The 16,838-nt window shown below is 39.0% G+C and overlaps 2 protein-coding genes across 2 annotated transcripts; both read right to left on the minus strand.

The window, feature by feature from the left end:
• Positions 1-9,037: 9,037 nt before the first annotated feature.
• Positions 9,038-12,631, minus strand: LOC145261166 (uncharacterized). The gene has a single exon (XM_080119488.1). It carries the CDS (start codon positions 12,629-12,631, stop codon positions 9,038-9,040), a length of 3,594 nt encoding a protein of 1,197 aa, XP_079975614.1.
• Positions 12,632-14,614: 1,983 nt separating this feature from the next.
• Positions 14,615-16,531, minus strand: LOC145261167 (uncharacterized). The gene has a single exon (XM_080119489.1). The coding sequence runs from the start codon at positions 16,529-16,531 to the stop codon at positions 14,615-14,617; it is 1,917 nt and encodes a 638-aa protein (XP_079975615.1).
• Between the last annotated feature and the right edge of the window lie 307 nt (positions 16,532-16,838).

Consider the following 16,838-nt stretch of genomic DNA (forward strand, 5'->3'; position numbering starts at 1 on the left):
CTTCTTCTCCGGACAGTAGCAGGATGTGGTCGACCTGTTTTTCCAATGAAATATTTTTAACTGAGAAGTAAAGATTACAACGTTGCTTAAATAATCGAAATACTTTGGTTAGGTCTGTGGACGACCAATTCATCGACGGTTCGTTTGTAGCCATTGTATTTATTTATTTCGTTTAGTTCCAGACGATATAAATTCAGTCTTCCGTTTATTTATTTTTATTTTTTTATTTTTTTTTTTTAAATAAACTGACAGAACAAATGTACATGCATATGTGTTTTCCGTGGAAAAGTTGAACGTCTGAGAACTTATACATATACTTCCTAATATATGTATATTTATTTATTTTTTTAATGACAGTAATGTATATATATATATATATGTATTTATTTATTTTCGTTGCATTTGAAATACGAAACATGAAAAACAATGCTTACTCACAGTTTGAAGCTTGGCGCCAAGTATTAATTTTTCCTATGCGATCTGAACGTGGCCAATTTTATTCATTTATTTTTTTTTATTTTTTTATATATTTCTTTTACTGTCGTGTGTATATAATAGGGACGACCTGTTCGTTAGGTTTCCCAAATGGGAAACACCACCGCTTGCCACCATGAAACATTATGTAAAAGAATACCAAAACATGAGATTCATTTATGAGAAGCGGAATACGGTCTCCATTTTTTATTGAACTCCAGTTCCATGTCAAACGGAAGTGAAGGTATATCCGAGACTTCTTTACTGAAGAGTTCTTTAAGGGGAGGTAATGGTTCATACTATCACACTGGCGGGCGTACAAAACAGCAGGTGGTTTGAAGCGGCATTTGATTATACATAGAAGTGACCATCAAGAACGTGCTGCCAGTGGCGCACATGTCTGCACAATGTGTGTCAAAGAATGCCAGAGTTTGGCAGGGGTTAAAAGCCACCTTCGTGTGGCCCATCACTGATTTGTTTTCATGTTTCTGTATATCATTTTATTTTTCGATTGTGAGGAGCTCTCTAAATTTCTTCCAAGCAGAACAGATTCTGGCAGTTGTAACATAACAATAACTTTTCTCACCAGACAACACACCATCGAAATAGCAAAAAGTCTTAACTACCTCAAGATTCTCTCCCTGCAACCCTACTTGCTCGACATCATGAATTTTGGAAATGAGCAGCAATCCAAAACACTTTCTGCAAGTGAAGTTCTGATTGTCTTTCAGTCTCTCCTTGATACCAGAGCATGTTTTATGTATTGATGTCTTGCAGGAGGAACAGTGGATGAAATTGTTACCAATGTCCTTTTTTACATACACCACAAGGTTCTTGCATTTGGCAACCAATTTTGAAACATCATATTGGTTGCAGAGTGTCTTGCTTTTACCCATGTTTACTCTGAGATGATTAACTTTAATCTGTCATTTCCATATATTCAGTTGGTGGAGGAGTCTATCCATCGATTCAGCAATGATGACAAGGTCGTTTGCAGAAAATAAAAAAAATTTTAGTTGCAAGGGAGATAATTATTATATTCTTCAATTTAAAAGATGAGTTATTCCACTTGCTGTTTTTTTTTTTTTGTTGTTGTTTGTTTGTTTTTTTTGCAGGGGGCGGGGTGATTAATTTAAAATATCACATATTATCAGTTGTCCAAGTCAAACTAAATTTTTCAATAAATTATAGGGATATACATTATTATATTGTCAATAAAAGAGTATAAGAATAACAAATGAAAATTGACTAGTCAGAAGGAAAACGTGATTTGACAACTTAAATGCTATTTGGGTCAACTTTAAATAGCCGACAAGATAGAAAAAATAAAGAACAGATAAAAAAAAGATTTGTGTAGAAGTATTATCAGGATAGCAAAAAAGTCTTAACTACATCATGGTTCCCTCCTTGCAACTGGGCTAGAGTTCAGGAGAGATGGAAAAAATATAAATTATTTGGGCCAATCCTAACTATAAAGGTTTTATTTTCATAGATGTTTGTAAGTGGTTGGAGTAAATCTAGGTTACTCTTAAACCATCCTCCATTTTCAAAGGAATGTTTTCAGGTCAGTCAAAATGATTCTTGTTCAAACGTCTCGAGGGAGGTGGAATTAGTCAAAGGTAAGCACAAATTTATGGCTATTTTGTTGAGCAAACTTCAGATTATTGAGAGAAAATGAGTGACAAGCACGACTTATTTCCTTTACAATCACTCCTATAAATTGAATGGCCGTGAAAGAAACGGAAATAAATAGAAAAACAGATAAAAAAAATGGTCCTGTTTGTACATGTTCATTTAAGCTATCATGAAATGTTTATTTTAAAAAAGGGACAGTCAGTGGCTGACTGATACTCAAGAGTTCTCTCTCTCTCTCTTTCATTCTCTCCCTCTCGCTCTCACTCTCTCTTTCATTCCCCCCCTCTCTCTCTCTCTCTCTCTCTCTTTCTCTCTCTCTCTCTCTCTCTCTCTCTCTCTCTCTCTCTCTCTCTCTCTCTCTCTCTCTCAGATTTATGTCCTAGTTTACTCGCATAAATTTGGGATTTGCTATTTTACAAAAATTAGATATATTTCAAAGCCGGAAATAACTAGAGTTAATCACCCCTATTTAATTTTGTCAACATGTACTGCTATGTTTAATTTCAGTGTTTTATTCCAATGATAATTAGTATCAGCTAATATTTGCTAAGCATTGTTTTTACCCAAGAAAATGAAATAAATCATGATTTTAATAAAAAAAAAAAACATAAGTTAAAAAATTAGTGTTGAAATCGATCTTTAAATAATTAGCTACCATAAACGAGTAAATTACTCAATTTTATGTTCATTTGGATATTTTGCAGGTCATTTCATTGCATAAAAGTATTTTGGTCCACGTTCGATTATCCATATATACATTCAATGCATACACATTAATGGTTTACAAGGATAGAAGGAAGCAATAACATCAGCTTTAATGCATATGACAAATTAACGTTTATGTATACACATGTATATGTCTAGAAGTGTAAGCCATGTTTAGTTTTAACTAAACAAAAAATATATGAATAAACACAATTGCCCAATTACGTTTACACATTATACACTGACAAACATTTAAACAACAATAAAACACAATACAATAGAGACAGTTCGATAAGACTCACCGACTGGTGGAAAAAGTTCTCAGAGCTCACCTCGTGGTGGAACGAAGGTTCTCCTCTTCTTGAGAGGGAAAAGGCAACACGTCTGCCCGTGACCAAAGGGAAAACCCAACCAGCGTTAGAGCAGGGGCAGATTACTCCTCCCCGGTGTCCTCTGATTTTTAGTCCCCTACAACCCCCCCCCCAAAATACGGAGTACTTTTAATTGAATGTTGTGAGAGGATTGTTTTTTTGTTTGTTTTTTTTATGTAGAGACAAAGTCTCTTAAATGGGCAGGCCATTTTACCTGTCTGCCCGAACGTGTTTTTTTATAAGGGCGTTTTTCCAATGTCACTTCGACTGGCATCCTTTGTGAGGGATCTACTTCTAAATATGCATCCTCGAGTGTTGCGGGTTTCAACCTGTCAATTGAGATATTTTGTTCTTCGTCCTTAATGAGGACGCTGAAATACTTCTTGTTTTTCTTGTTGACTTTAAAAGGTCCGCGGTACGGTGGTTGCAGGGTATGCAACCTAGCTGTATCGCGAACAAACATATGTGTGCATGTCTCTAGTGCCTTTGGCACATATGTGTTAGCGCACTTGTTTATTCCTGATGGAGAATATGCCATTTTGGCCATGGTTCTTGTCAGTCTATCAACAAATGATGTAGAGTCCCAAACTTTATTTGGTGTATCACAAAAGTATTGTGCTGGCAGGCGTAGTGTGGTACCATACAGTGCTTCTGCTGCTGAGCAATTCATATCCTTCTTCACTGCTGTGCGCAAACCCAGCAAAATTAGAGGAAGGTGTTCTAACCACTTTGCATTGCTGGTAAGCACTGCGCGTAAAGAGGCCTTTAGGCTGCGATGTAGACGTTCGACTGCTCCGTTTGCTTGTGGATGGTATGCTGTCGTGTGTATACTTCTGGTGCACAAAAGTCCTGAGAATTTATGAAACAGTTTGGACTCGAACTGTCTACCTCTGTCAGTTGTCACATTTTCTGGGACACTGAATCTTGCTACCCATCCAGCGAGGAAAGTTCTGGCTGTTGTGTATGCTGTCATATCCGGCATTGATAAGGCTTCAAACCACCTTGAAAATCTGTCGACACATGTCAAAAGATAGCATTGGCCTTCACATGTCGGAAATGGACCGGTGATGTCAAGGTGTATGTGCTTGAACCTCTCATTAGGTACTGGAAATGTGCCTAGTGGTGCACATGTATGTCGACCGACCTTGGCCTTTTGACACTGCACACACTTCTTTGCCCATTCTCACACATCTGCTTTCATCCTCGGCCAGACATACCTATCTGTCATCAAACGTATCGACGCATTGGCCCCTGGGTGTGATAACCCGTGTACCGCATTGAATATGTCTTTCCTTAAGGATGCTGGAACATATAGGCGCAGTTTGTTAGTGCTGATATCACACACTATTTTTCTAGGGCTGTTGGGGTGTGCCATTTTCACCAGCTGCAGTGATATTCCATTATTTTGCAGAAGCTTCTGCAAGTGCTCGTCTTTTTCTTGCTCCATAGCTAAGGTGTTGGCTTCGACGGAAGGTCCCAATGTGAAGGAGTTTATTCCTCGTGACAGTGTATCTGCTGGTATATTGTCAGCTCCCTTCATGTGTCTGACATCCGACATAAATTGTAGAATATAGTCCAACTGACGAACCTCTCGGGGAGAGTATTTGTCTGAGGAGGACTGCAGAGCACCTAATAGAGGCTTGTGGTCAGTCACCAAGTAGAATGGCTGTCCCTCTAGGAGCTGCCGATAATGTCTTATTGCGGAAAACGAGGTCAACAACTCTCTGGAAAATGTGCTATAGTGTGTTTCTGTGTCAGTCAATTTCCTGGAGAAGAAAGAAATAGGTCGCCAGTTCCTATTACATTTTTGCTGCAGGACCGCTCCAATTCCATTTGCAGATGCATCTACTGCCAGGCAAAGTGGGACAGCTTTGCGGTGTCTTCTAACATGGCCTTTACTTTGTTGAATGCTGCTATTGCTTCCTCCGATAGTGTAATGTTACAGTTCTTCACATTTGTCAGCATACCTGTCAATGGCAAAAGTACTTGGGCAACATGAGGGAGAAACCTACGATAGAAGTTAACTAATCCTAAAAATTGCCGCAACTGTCTCATTGTAGCAGGGATAGGGAAATCTCGGATGGACTTGACTGTCTCTGGGGATGGAGAAATTCCCTTCTCTGACATATGGTGCCCCAAAAATATAACCTCGGATTGAGCAAAAGTACATTTCGATGGATTTAAAACAACACCATATTGATTCAGGCGATCGAATACTTGGTGCACATGATCTATGTGTTCCTGCTTATTCCTGCTAGCAATGAGGACATCATCTATGTATGCATGCACAAATGGCAAATCTCACAGAACCTGGTCTATAAAACGTTGGAACGTTTGAGCTGCGTTGCGTAAACCAAATGGAACATGCAAAAATTCAAACATTCCAAACGGTGTGGTAATTGCCGTTTTGGGAATATGTTTGAGCTCCACAGGGATCTGGTGGTATGCCCGAATAAGGTCTAATTTAGTAAAGACCCTATTATTCTAGGCCACTGCTGTTATATCTTGGATATGTGGTATTGGGTACCTATCCGGTTTCGTAGCGGCATTTAAAGCTCGGTAGTCCCCACATGCCCGCCATGCATTTGGACCCTTACTAACAAGATGAAGAGGCGAGGCCCATTCACTATTTGAAGGACGAACTATGCCAAGCTGCATCATCTGCTGAAATTCTGCTTTCGCAGCCTTTATTTTTTCAGGTGTTAAACGTCTGGCTTTACAATGGATGGGTGGGCCTTTTGTCTCAATGTAATGAGTTACAGTGTGTGGTAACACTTCCTTGTGAAAGGAGGGGACCGATATTGAAGGATATTCCTTCAACAGACTCAGGAAGGCTTCGTCCTGGTCTGCATGTGCTACCTGTGGACCTAATGGTGTGCCAGTTCCCACCACCCCACATGCTGCAAGTTGTGTGCTTGGATCTTGGAGACACTGGCCTGACATATCTACTACCAGGCCAAATGCTTGCAGAAAGTCAGTACCCAGTATAGCACTGCTTACGTCAGCCACTATGAAAACGTGGATAAACGATCTGCGTAAACCCAATTTAAGGTCCATACACCTCCCCCCTTAAGTCCGTATTATCGAACCGTTTACAGCTCACAGTGTAAATTTACAGGGAGGAGACTTTTTGTCCACTGATGTTGCCGGGATAAGGGAAACTTGTGCCCCATTGTCCACCAAAAGCGAGATGCCTGTATTTTTATCTACAACATAAAGTAGGCGGCCAGAGCAGGATGCACCGACAGTTGATGCCGCTCTCATCTGTCGGTTTAGGCTTTTCTCTGCCCCTTATAGTTGCAAGGTGGAATACAAGAGTTGGCATTTTCACCAAATCTCTTGTGCTTCCAACAAATAGCTTCGTGCTTGCGTTCCCGGGACTGGCTGCGACCTCCTCTGCTGCCATGTCCCTGCTTCTGTTATAATGATAGTCTGACGATGTCTTCCGCCATTCTGTCCATACGGACTTCCAACCGTTTTTGGCCCTCCATTAATTTTTCCAGAAGCTCGTCTCTTCCAGAGGTCTTCACGCTGGATACTGAAGAAGGATTGTGTGGATAATATGTCTGCAATGTGATCTGCTATGATGGTGAGTTGTTCCACTGGCGTGAACTCGTCCTGAGCAGCGATAGCCACCTTATACTCTGCCGGGGTCCGTTGGAGGAAAATATGCTTAACAATGCTTTTATCCATCGCACCTTCAGCTAATTTTTGTAATCGTTTTAGAAATTGGGATGGCTTGCTATCTCCCAGGGTCTCTTGTTCCAACAACTGCAAAATACGCTTATGTGTGGAAACAGTCACAGCAGTCATGACTCTCTCCTTAAGTACATCGTACGGCTTTTCTGTAAGTGGAGAGATTATTAACTCTCTTACCTCAATAATTGTATCCTGAGGTAAAATGGATGCAACATAACAGAATTTTTCTGCCTGGTTGTCAATCGATTTTTGTTTGAAAAATAAATCGAGTTGAGCAAAAAACAAAGCAGGGTCGTCGTGAACTAACGAGGCATTAACGTTACAAGTTGTCGCCATTTAAAAAAAAAAATTATATTTTTTATTTATTTTACCGCACTGGAAACTACAACAGTCTAGCAGCAGGGCATGGAAAGAAAGGAATAGTAATAATACAACACGGAGGGTAAGGGGGCACAGAGACAGAACGCAACGTACTCGCCCATATCAGCCAATCCTGTATCAGGCGCCGAATTTGACAGGAATACCGACAGCCGTTCCAGGAATGAAATTTTCCTATAAGGGATAATTTAGTTTCGAGAAAAAACTTGTTGCATGTTGTGCACGATTAAAACAAAACCCTAGTTCTATCCTTATTCTATCGACAAAAATATGTAAAGAATAGAAGAAAAATCGTGTTACTATCTTAATTATGCGGGAAATTTATTCACTGAGTCCCGTGAAGGTTATCCGACGTGGTTCATGTTAATAAGCCTAGAAAAATCAGGACATGAAAAAATAAAGACAAGGAAATACTTTTAAGAATAAAAAAATATTGACATTTTATTGAGGGAAAAAGAAAGCATAAGGGTTGGGGAAAGAAGGCAGCAAAGCTGCAAAGTTCAATTATTGAGAAAAAAGTTTATATATTCACCAATTCGACTGCCAAAAAATGTCCTTATGGCAAGCACTAAAGGCTTAATTAACACTAGAGAGAGAGTACAGAAATAAGAGAAAATTAGAATAAGAGAACTTACTGCGTAAAACAATGATTTCGTTTTTTTTAACCTTTCTTTTTTTTATCTTTATATATATGTGTGTGAGTCCTTTTTTTCACATATATATTTTCTTCACGCCACTCCAAATCGATCTGTCCTCACTTCAGTGGCAGAATCCTTGAAAGTTCTTTTGAAAATAATCCTTGAATTTGAAAACTCAATGTTGTTTGGTAAAACCTTCGTTCGTCCTTCTTGTCAGATGAAATTCTCACTGGTTACAACATGGAAAGACAATTCGGTTTCCACACGCCGACATTTAATCGCATCTCGTGCGTCAAGTTTATAGATCAATTCTTCTTAGAATTGATTCTTTCTTTTCTTTTCGAGTCAACCAACTTGATTCGACTCTTACTGAAACTCATTATTCATTCCTATGAACAATGAAATAACTTTTACTATTTTTAAGACTTGAATGTCTGAGTAGGACCAGAGCTCGTAACTTGCGTGTTACCCTCGTGGAATCTCTGTCCAAAACTGACTTTCGCTTGTTGAATTTTCGCGGGAAAAGTATCTCTTAGTAGAACCAATTGTGGCGTGATTTTTTCAGCAGCAGCAGCAGCTCGTTAAAAAGACGTAAAGTTAAAGAAGGAAAGAAGGGAGGAAAGATAAAAGACAACGACGAAAAGAAGGAAGAAATTAAATTTCTGACACTCTCCCGAACAAAAAAAGAAAAAGAGAAAAGAAAAAAGGTGGACATATTCCAACTAATACCAGAGATAATCAGGATTTCTCTCTTTAACTGATCTCTGATGTCTAACAGGTCTAGACTGATCCTCACGAACTGATTCCACAATATTTTCACCTTCAGGCAAATCATCACCTTGATCTGCAGCAGGGGCTTGGAAAGAATGAGTTATAGAAAGTTCCAACGGGAATAAATGTTTTATTGAATGCTCTTGCAACGTATCACCTCTTTTAATCAAGGCAGATCTCACCAATCCGTCGGAACCTTGGGTCAGTTTCATCACTCTGCCCAAACTCCAGTGAGGTCTAGACTTAAAACCTTTTATCAACACTACATCATTCACATTTATCTTGTTATCAAAACTAGACTGGTACAAATCACTAGATAACTCTCTCAAACTCATCAAGTACTGTTCATACCACATAGACCTGAACTTATTCAAAATGGATTCTCGATATTTTCACATATCTAAACTTGATCGTATAACCCTTATCTGTCAGTTTGTTAACCATAGACTTGATATCTTTCAATCGGTTTCTCGTAAACTTACACTTGGTGTTGATGGTTTCCGACAATAACCACGACAACACTACTTGTGCGTCGACAGCCACTATGATTTCCTTGAACAAATTCGGGAACATCTTAACCAAAATAATTGCATGTTTAATGCCCAAAAATACAGCCAACAATTCCAACGTAGGAAGGGTTCTCTTGACAGAGGGAGCCACTTTAGCTTTTGCAAAAAATAAGTTAGCCCTTCCTCGTTGGTACATATATTCGACAATTCCGTAAGCACGGTTCGAAGCATCACAGAACATGATCAAGATTACCGGCAAATCAGTTTGAACCGAACATCTATCAAAACCAATGTTTTGAATGTCCTTAAGACTCTTTTGAAAACTATTCCAAAGAGATAATATATCATTAGGAATTGCTTGGTTCCAGCCTATACCTAACTTCCATACTTGGCTCAACATGATTTTTCCCTTTATAGTAATAGGCAACACAAGACCCAACGGATCAAAGATCGAAGAATTCACAGACAACATGTCTCTTTTAGTTGAGACTACTCTCTCAACACCTCCGCTACTTAATTTTATTTCATCCAACATCGGATCATACGTATAGCCCAAGACTTTCTCACACACCATTCCGTGAGAGGAACCATCGTTGTCCAACTGTATACGTTGCGAAACTATTTCGCAGTTACTGCTACAAGTTTTCAATTCGAAGCCACCCTTTTCCATGGTAGTTACTGCTTCCACATATAACTTCAGCAATTCAGACTGCGACTGGTGTGTTTTAATCAGATTATCGACATAGAAGTTATTCAACAGCATGTCACGGCAGGGTCCTGCGGCATGTTTTTCTACATGATATTTCACTATATAACACAAAATGAACGGGCTGGACACAAATCCAAAGATCAAAGTGCTGTACCTGAAACAGACCAGCTCGTCCTCTAACTTCAAAAAGAAGCAGAAACGATTCTTGTCAAATTCGTTCTTCAATTTGACCATCAAAAACGCTTTTCTAATGTCCGCTAATAGAACCAACGTATCGGTTCGGAATTTGAACAAAAGCTCCAGCATATCAGTGTCCAGGTTCACACCCGTATAGGCGCAATCATTGAGGGACGGCTTACCACCCGTTCTCAACAAACAATTGAACACAGGCCTTATTTTTGTTGTGCACTGTGATTCAGTTTTGTAGACAGGACGATGGGGTATCCAGGTGTACTTGGCAAATTCTGAAGGAGGCACATAAATTCTCTCAATTATGCCTTCGTTTTCCTGATCAAGAAATACTTTGCAATAATCAGAGTACAGATTTTTGTCAGACAATTTATTTACTACTTTGTCTAAGACAGCTAATGCCACATTATAACTAGACGGAACTTCGTTCAACTTATCTAGGTTCCAAGGTAAACTTACATAGTAGCTTCCGTCACGATATTCAATAGACGAACGAAAGTCGGCTATTTTTATTTTATCGTAGCTACTGCATACCTCATCTGTAACACCCAATGTTTCTAGATTGAACATATTCTCTATGGACCAATCCACTGCCGCTTCATCAAAACAACTCCAAGGATCCAAATGATTCGATTTAGGCTCCAAAACAAAGTATACATGAGTAACATTACACGACGAAAATTTCCCTACGACTCGATTGTAATTCAAGCCAGCCTGCTCCCGTACAGAACAACAGGATTTGAAGTCCGAAACGTCTCCAAACAAAATCATTCCCTGAGACGAACTAAATGCAAATCCGTCTTTAAATTGGGTTAGCTGCAAGAGGCCCAAAAACTTGATTACATCAATACCAATCAGACCATGGACTGGCAGCATGTCGTTTTTCATACACGAGAAATCAGCAGCCAATTTCACCTCGTCCTTTCTCAAGTCAGATATCACACCGCCTAATCCTTCAATTTTAAAGGACAGGTCTAAGTGTTCATCCAACAAGAATGAAACTTGCCTTGATTCATCCTGAAATTTCACACGGAGATCTATCTCCTGCAGGTCTCTTACTTTATTACCCAAAAAGGTCTTTATAAGAAATCTGTGACTTTTCATGGGTGAGGACATGGAAATCTTTCTTATAAGTCCTTTGCAGAGGTAAGATCTCTCACTGCCGGTATCTACCAAACAGTTAAAGGACACATCCTTGCCCCCCACATTAACCGAAATGTTAACTACAGGTAATAAGGACGAGCTACTGGTCATCCAACAAGCGTTAGAAGAAACAGTAGGCTTGACCGCCATGGGACACATAACGCTACGGTGCCCAGGTCTATTGCAAGACCAACACAGCTCAGACTCCCTTTTGAGTGACGTCATAGTGACGTCATTGCAAGGACAGTCTTTTTCCCCATGGAGATGGCTGATGCATCTAGAACAAATCACTAACTCGTTACACCTTCTCAACTTGTCCTTAAACGTTGGATAGGATTTACACATATGAGCCTTGTGATCATTACTTTTACAAAAACAACATCTATATTTGACTTTAGATGTCTTGACGTGGAAATTCTCCAATGTGGAGGGTCTTTTATCTGGTAAGGAAGGTTTAAACTTGTTATTAGACCTTTTTACAGAGAAGTCTGGTCTACGACTCCCAGGATCATATTTACAGAGCTCAAGAGTTCTAATAATATCAGTATAGTTATCCAAAATCTGCTTCAGAGAAGGGTAATTATTGTTCACTTTGTGCACTAATTCTGTTCTAAAGGTAACGGATAATTTACCGAATACGATATGACCCAACAATCGATTTCCTGGGGTACTGCATTCCAGAAAATCAATACTGAAGGAATTCTTCAATTCGTATGCCTGCGTCTTCACGTCAGTCAAGAATTTTTTCACGTCCAAATTACTGTACAAACGATCAGTATTCAACAAGGACGAGAAAATTGAGTCCACAACACAACTCTCATCTAGGAACTCGTTGGAAAGCAACTCTAATGCAATCTCGTAATTTTCGTCCGATACCGATAAGTGTTTAACAATCTGAAAGGCGTAACCCGTGAGATGGTTTTTCAACACGACAAATCTCAACGAGTCACTATCCAAACTGGATACACAGTTCAGGAACTCCTGGTGAAAATTTAAAAAGGCTAGCTTATCTGTCTCTAAGTCCCTATCATTGAATTTAGGACAGACGATAGAAGGGGTAATATTTACACCCTTGACTTTATCACTCTTCTTCAAACAGGTCTCTGATTCTTCAACTTTGGCAGGTCTCAATCCAGCCAATTTCTCCAGAGCTTGTAATCTAAACAAGGCACAATCCTTGGAGAAAGTTTCCACAATGTCTTCTTCGACATTATCATTTAAATAAATATCGACTAACTGTTCTTCCAACAATGCCGCGTTCGACAAGTATTCTTCAACCTGATTTTTACATAAAGAATATTTGTCCTCTCCCACTTCACGAGATGATTCTATCGCTTCTAGCACTACAAGTATTTTATTCTTATTAATTTTCAACTTCTTCAACAGAACATCCTTTGGCGTCGCAGCCATTTTATTTTCAACTAATTCTCACTTAACTTATCAATACTTGAGATAAAGAGAGAGAGAGAGAGCTACCACATAATCTATGACGTCACTCAAAATGGCGCCAAACGTTACCAATCAAGCCAACAAGACAAGATGGCGCGCACAGAAAGCCCGCCAAAAAAGAATGATGCAACAACCAAAAGAACTAAGACTATCCCAAAATGGGAAATAATATCTAGAAAAAAAGGACAGGCAGATACAGTCTGGTGAACATAATACGAAGAATAAGTTAACAGCTTGAGCAGAACCAACCCTAAATTATTTCCAATAAAGGGATAATCCTATATAACGTTTCTCAAGCTTTTGACAGAAGAAATGGTATCTCCCCAAATCTTGTCCGATAGAAGGAAAATAACCATTTCAGGTAAGAACACTGCCAATAACTAAAGCACATAGCAACATCCGTAATCTCGGCTTAGGTGCAATTATTTCTTAACAGGGTTCGTAATTTTTTGGCAGAATGCGGGAAATTTATTCACTGAGTCCCGTGAAGGTTATCCGACGTGGTTCATGTTAATAAGCCTAGAAAAATCAGGACATGAAAAAATAAAGACAAGGAAATACTTTTAAGAATAAAAAAATATTGACATTTTATTGAGGGAAAAAGAAAGCATAAGGGTTGGGGAAAGAAGGCAGCAAAGCTGCAAAGTTCAATTATTGAGAAAAAAGTTTATATATTCACCAATTCGACTGCCAAAAAATGTCCTTATGGCAAGCACTAAAGGCTTAATTAACACTGGAGAGAGAGTACAGAAATAAGAGAAAATTAGAATAAGAGAACTTACTGCGTAAAACAATGATTTCGTTTTTTTTAACCTTTCTTTTTTTTATCTTTATATATATGTGTGTGAGTCCTTTTTTTCACATATATATTTTCTTCACGCCACTCCAAATCGATCTGTCCTCACTTCAGTGACAGAATCCTTGAAAGTTCTTTTGAAAATAATCCTTGAATTTGAAAACTCAATGTTGTTTGGTAAAACCTTCGTTCGTCCTTCTTGTCAGATGAAATTCTCACTGGTTACAACATGGAAAGACAATTCGGTTTCCACACGCCGACATTTAATCGCATCTCGTGCGTCAAGTTTATAGATCAATTCTTCTTAGAATTGATTCTTTCTTTTCTTTTCGAGTCAACCAACTTGATTCGACTCTTACTGAAACTCATTATTCATTCCTATGAACAATGAAATAACTTTTACTATTTTTAAGACTTGAATGTCTGAGTAGGACCAGAGCTCGTAACTTGCGTGTTACCCTCGTGGAATCTCTGTCCAAAACTGACTTTCGCTTGTTGAATTTTCGCGGGAAAAGTATCTCTTAGTAGAACCAATTGTGGCGTGATTTTTTCAGCAGCAGCAGCAGCAGCAGCTCGTTAAAAAACAAAGTATACATGAGTAACATTCCTTAAAGAAGGAAAGAAGGGAGGAAAGATAAAAGACAACGACGAAAAGAAGGAAGAAATTAAATTTCTGACACTCTCCCGAACAAAAAAAGAAAAAGAGAAAAGAAAAAAGGTGGACATATTCCAACTAATACCAGAGATAATCAGGATTTCTCTCTTTAACTGATCTCTGATGTCTAACAGGTCTAGACTGATCCTCACGAACTGATTCCACAACATTTTCACCTTCAGGCAAATCATCACCTTGATCTGCAGCAGGGGCTTGGAAAGAATGAGTTATAGAAAGTTCCAACGGGAATAAATGTTTTATTGAATGCTCTTGCAACGTATCACCTCTTTTAATCAAGGCAGATCTCATCAATCCGTCGGAACCTTGGGTCAGTTTCATCACTCTGCCCAAACTCCAGTGAGGTCTAGACTTAAAACCTTTTATCAACACTACATCATTCACATTTATCTTGTTATCAAAACTAGACTGGTACAAATCACTAGATAACTCTCTCAAACTCATCAAGTACTGTTCATACCACATAGACCTGAACTTATTCAAAATGGATTCTCGATATTTTCACATATCTAAACTTGATCGTATAACCCTTATCTGTCAGTTCGTTAACCATAGACTTGATATCTTTCAATCGGTTTCTCGTAAACTTACACTTGGTGTTGATGGTTTCCGACAATAACCACGACAACACTACTTGTGCGTCGACAGCCACTATGATTTCCTTGAACAAATTCGGGAACATCTTAACCAAAATAATTGCATGTTTAATGCCCAAAAATACAGCCAACAATTCCAACGTAGGAAGGGTTCTCTTGACAGAGGGAGCCACTTTAGCTTTTGCAAAAAATAAGTTAGCCCTTCCTCGTTGGTACATATATTCGACAATTCCGTAAGCATGGTTCGAAGCATCACAGAACATGATCAAGATTACCGGCAAATCAGTTTGAACCGAACATCTATCAAAACCAATGTTTTGAATGTCCTTAAGACTCTTTTGAAAACTATTCCAAAGAGATAATATATCATTAGGAATTGCTTGGTTCCAGCCTATACCTAACTTCCATACTTGGCTCAACATGATTTTTCCCTTTATAGTAATAGGCAATACAAGACCCAACGGATCAAAGATCGAAGAATTCACAGACAACATGTCTCTTTTAGTTGAGACTACTCTCTCAACACCTCCGCTACTTAATTTCATTTCATCCAACATCGGATCATACGTATAGCCCAAGACTTTCTCACACACCATTCCGTGAGAGGAACCATCGTTGTCCAACTGTATACGTTGCGAAACTATTTCGCAGTTACTGCTACAAGTTTTCAATTCGAAGCCACCCTTTTCCATGGTAGTTACTGCTTCCACATATAACTTCAGCAATTCAGACTGCAACTGGTGTGTTTTAATCAGATTATCGACATAGAAGTTATTCAACAGCATGTCACGGCAGGGTCCTGCGGCATGTTTTTCTACATGATATTTCACTATATAACACAAAATGAACGGGCTGGACACAAATCCAAAGATCAAAGTGCTGTACCTGAAACAGACCAGCTCGTCCTCTAACTTCAAAAAGAAGCAGAAACGATTCTTGTCAAATTCGTTCTTCAATTTGACCATCAAAAACGCTTTTCTAATGTCCGCTAATAGAACCAACGTATCGGTTCGGAATTTGAACAAAAGCTCCAGCATATCAGTGTACAGGTTCACACCCGTATAGGCGCAATCATTGAGGGACAGCTTACCACCCGTTCTCAACAAACAATTGAACACAGGCCTTATTTTTGTTGTGCACTGTGATTCAGTTTTGTAGACAGGACGATGGGGTATCCAGGTGTACTTGGCAAATTCTGAAGGAGGCACATAAATTCTCTCAATTATGCCTTCGTTTTCCTGATCAAGAAATACTTTGCAATAATCAGAGTACAGATTTTTGTCAGACAATTTATTTACTACTTTGTCTAAGACAGCTAATGCCACATTATAACTAGACGGAACTTCGTTCAACTTATCTAGGTTCCAAGGTAAACTTACATAGTAGCTTCCGTCACGATATTCAATAGACGAACGAAAATCGGCTATTTTTATTTTATCGTAGCTACTGCATACCTCATCTGTAACACCCAATGTTTCTAGATTGAACATATTCTCTATGGACCTATCCACTGCCGCTTCATCAAAACAACTCCAAGGATCCAAATGATTCGATTTAGGCTCCAAAACAAAGTATACATGAGTAACATTACACGACGAAAATTTCCCTACGACTCGATTGTAATTCAAGCCAGCCTGCTCCCGCACAGAACAACAGGATTTGAAGTCCGAAACGTCTCCAAACAAAATCATTCCCTGAGACGAACTAAATGCAAATCCGTCTTTAAATTGGGTTAGCTGCAAGAGGCCCAAAAACTTGATTACATCAATACCAATCAGACCATGGACTGGCAGCATGTCGTTTTTCATACACGAGAAATCAGCAGCCAATTTCACCTCGTCCTTTCTCAAGTCAGATATCACACCGCCTAATCCTTCAATTTTAAAGGACAGGTCTAATGAGAGACGCTCAAGGGTACAAAAATAAGAATTGTCCCAGTCGTGAAGGATTTCTCCTCCACCGAAAGAGAACAAGAAATGGAAGTGCGGCATCCGAAGAACAGATGCTGCACTTTGATCCTGACCAAGAGGCCAAGAGTAGCGGTGAACCCGTGGAAAAAGAAAGGGAAAACAGGCAGCTGTAAACGACGAAAAGAAGAGAAAA

This window comes from Euprymna scolopes, chromosome 37 (genome assembly GCF_053919585.1).
Source record: "Euprymna scolopes isolate OS-2025 chromosome 37, ASM5391958v1, whole genome shotgun sequence".
Classification (NCBI taxonomy): Eukaryota; Metazoa; Mollusca; class Cephalopoda; order Sepiida; family Sepiolidae; genus Euprymna; species Euprymna scolopes.

Excerpts from the sequence above, each read along its gene's own strand:
- LOC145261166 (XM_080119488.1), bottom strand. The coding sequence starts at position 12,631 with ATGGCTGCGACGCCAAAGGATGTTCTGTTGAAGAAGTTGAAAATTAAT.
- LOC145261167 (XM_080119489.1), bottom strand. The coding sequence starts at position 16,531 with ATGCTGCCAGTCCATGGTCTGATTGGTATTGATGTAATCAAGTTTTTG.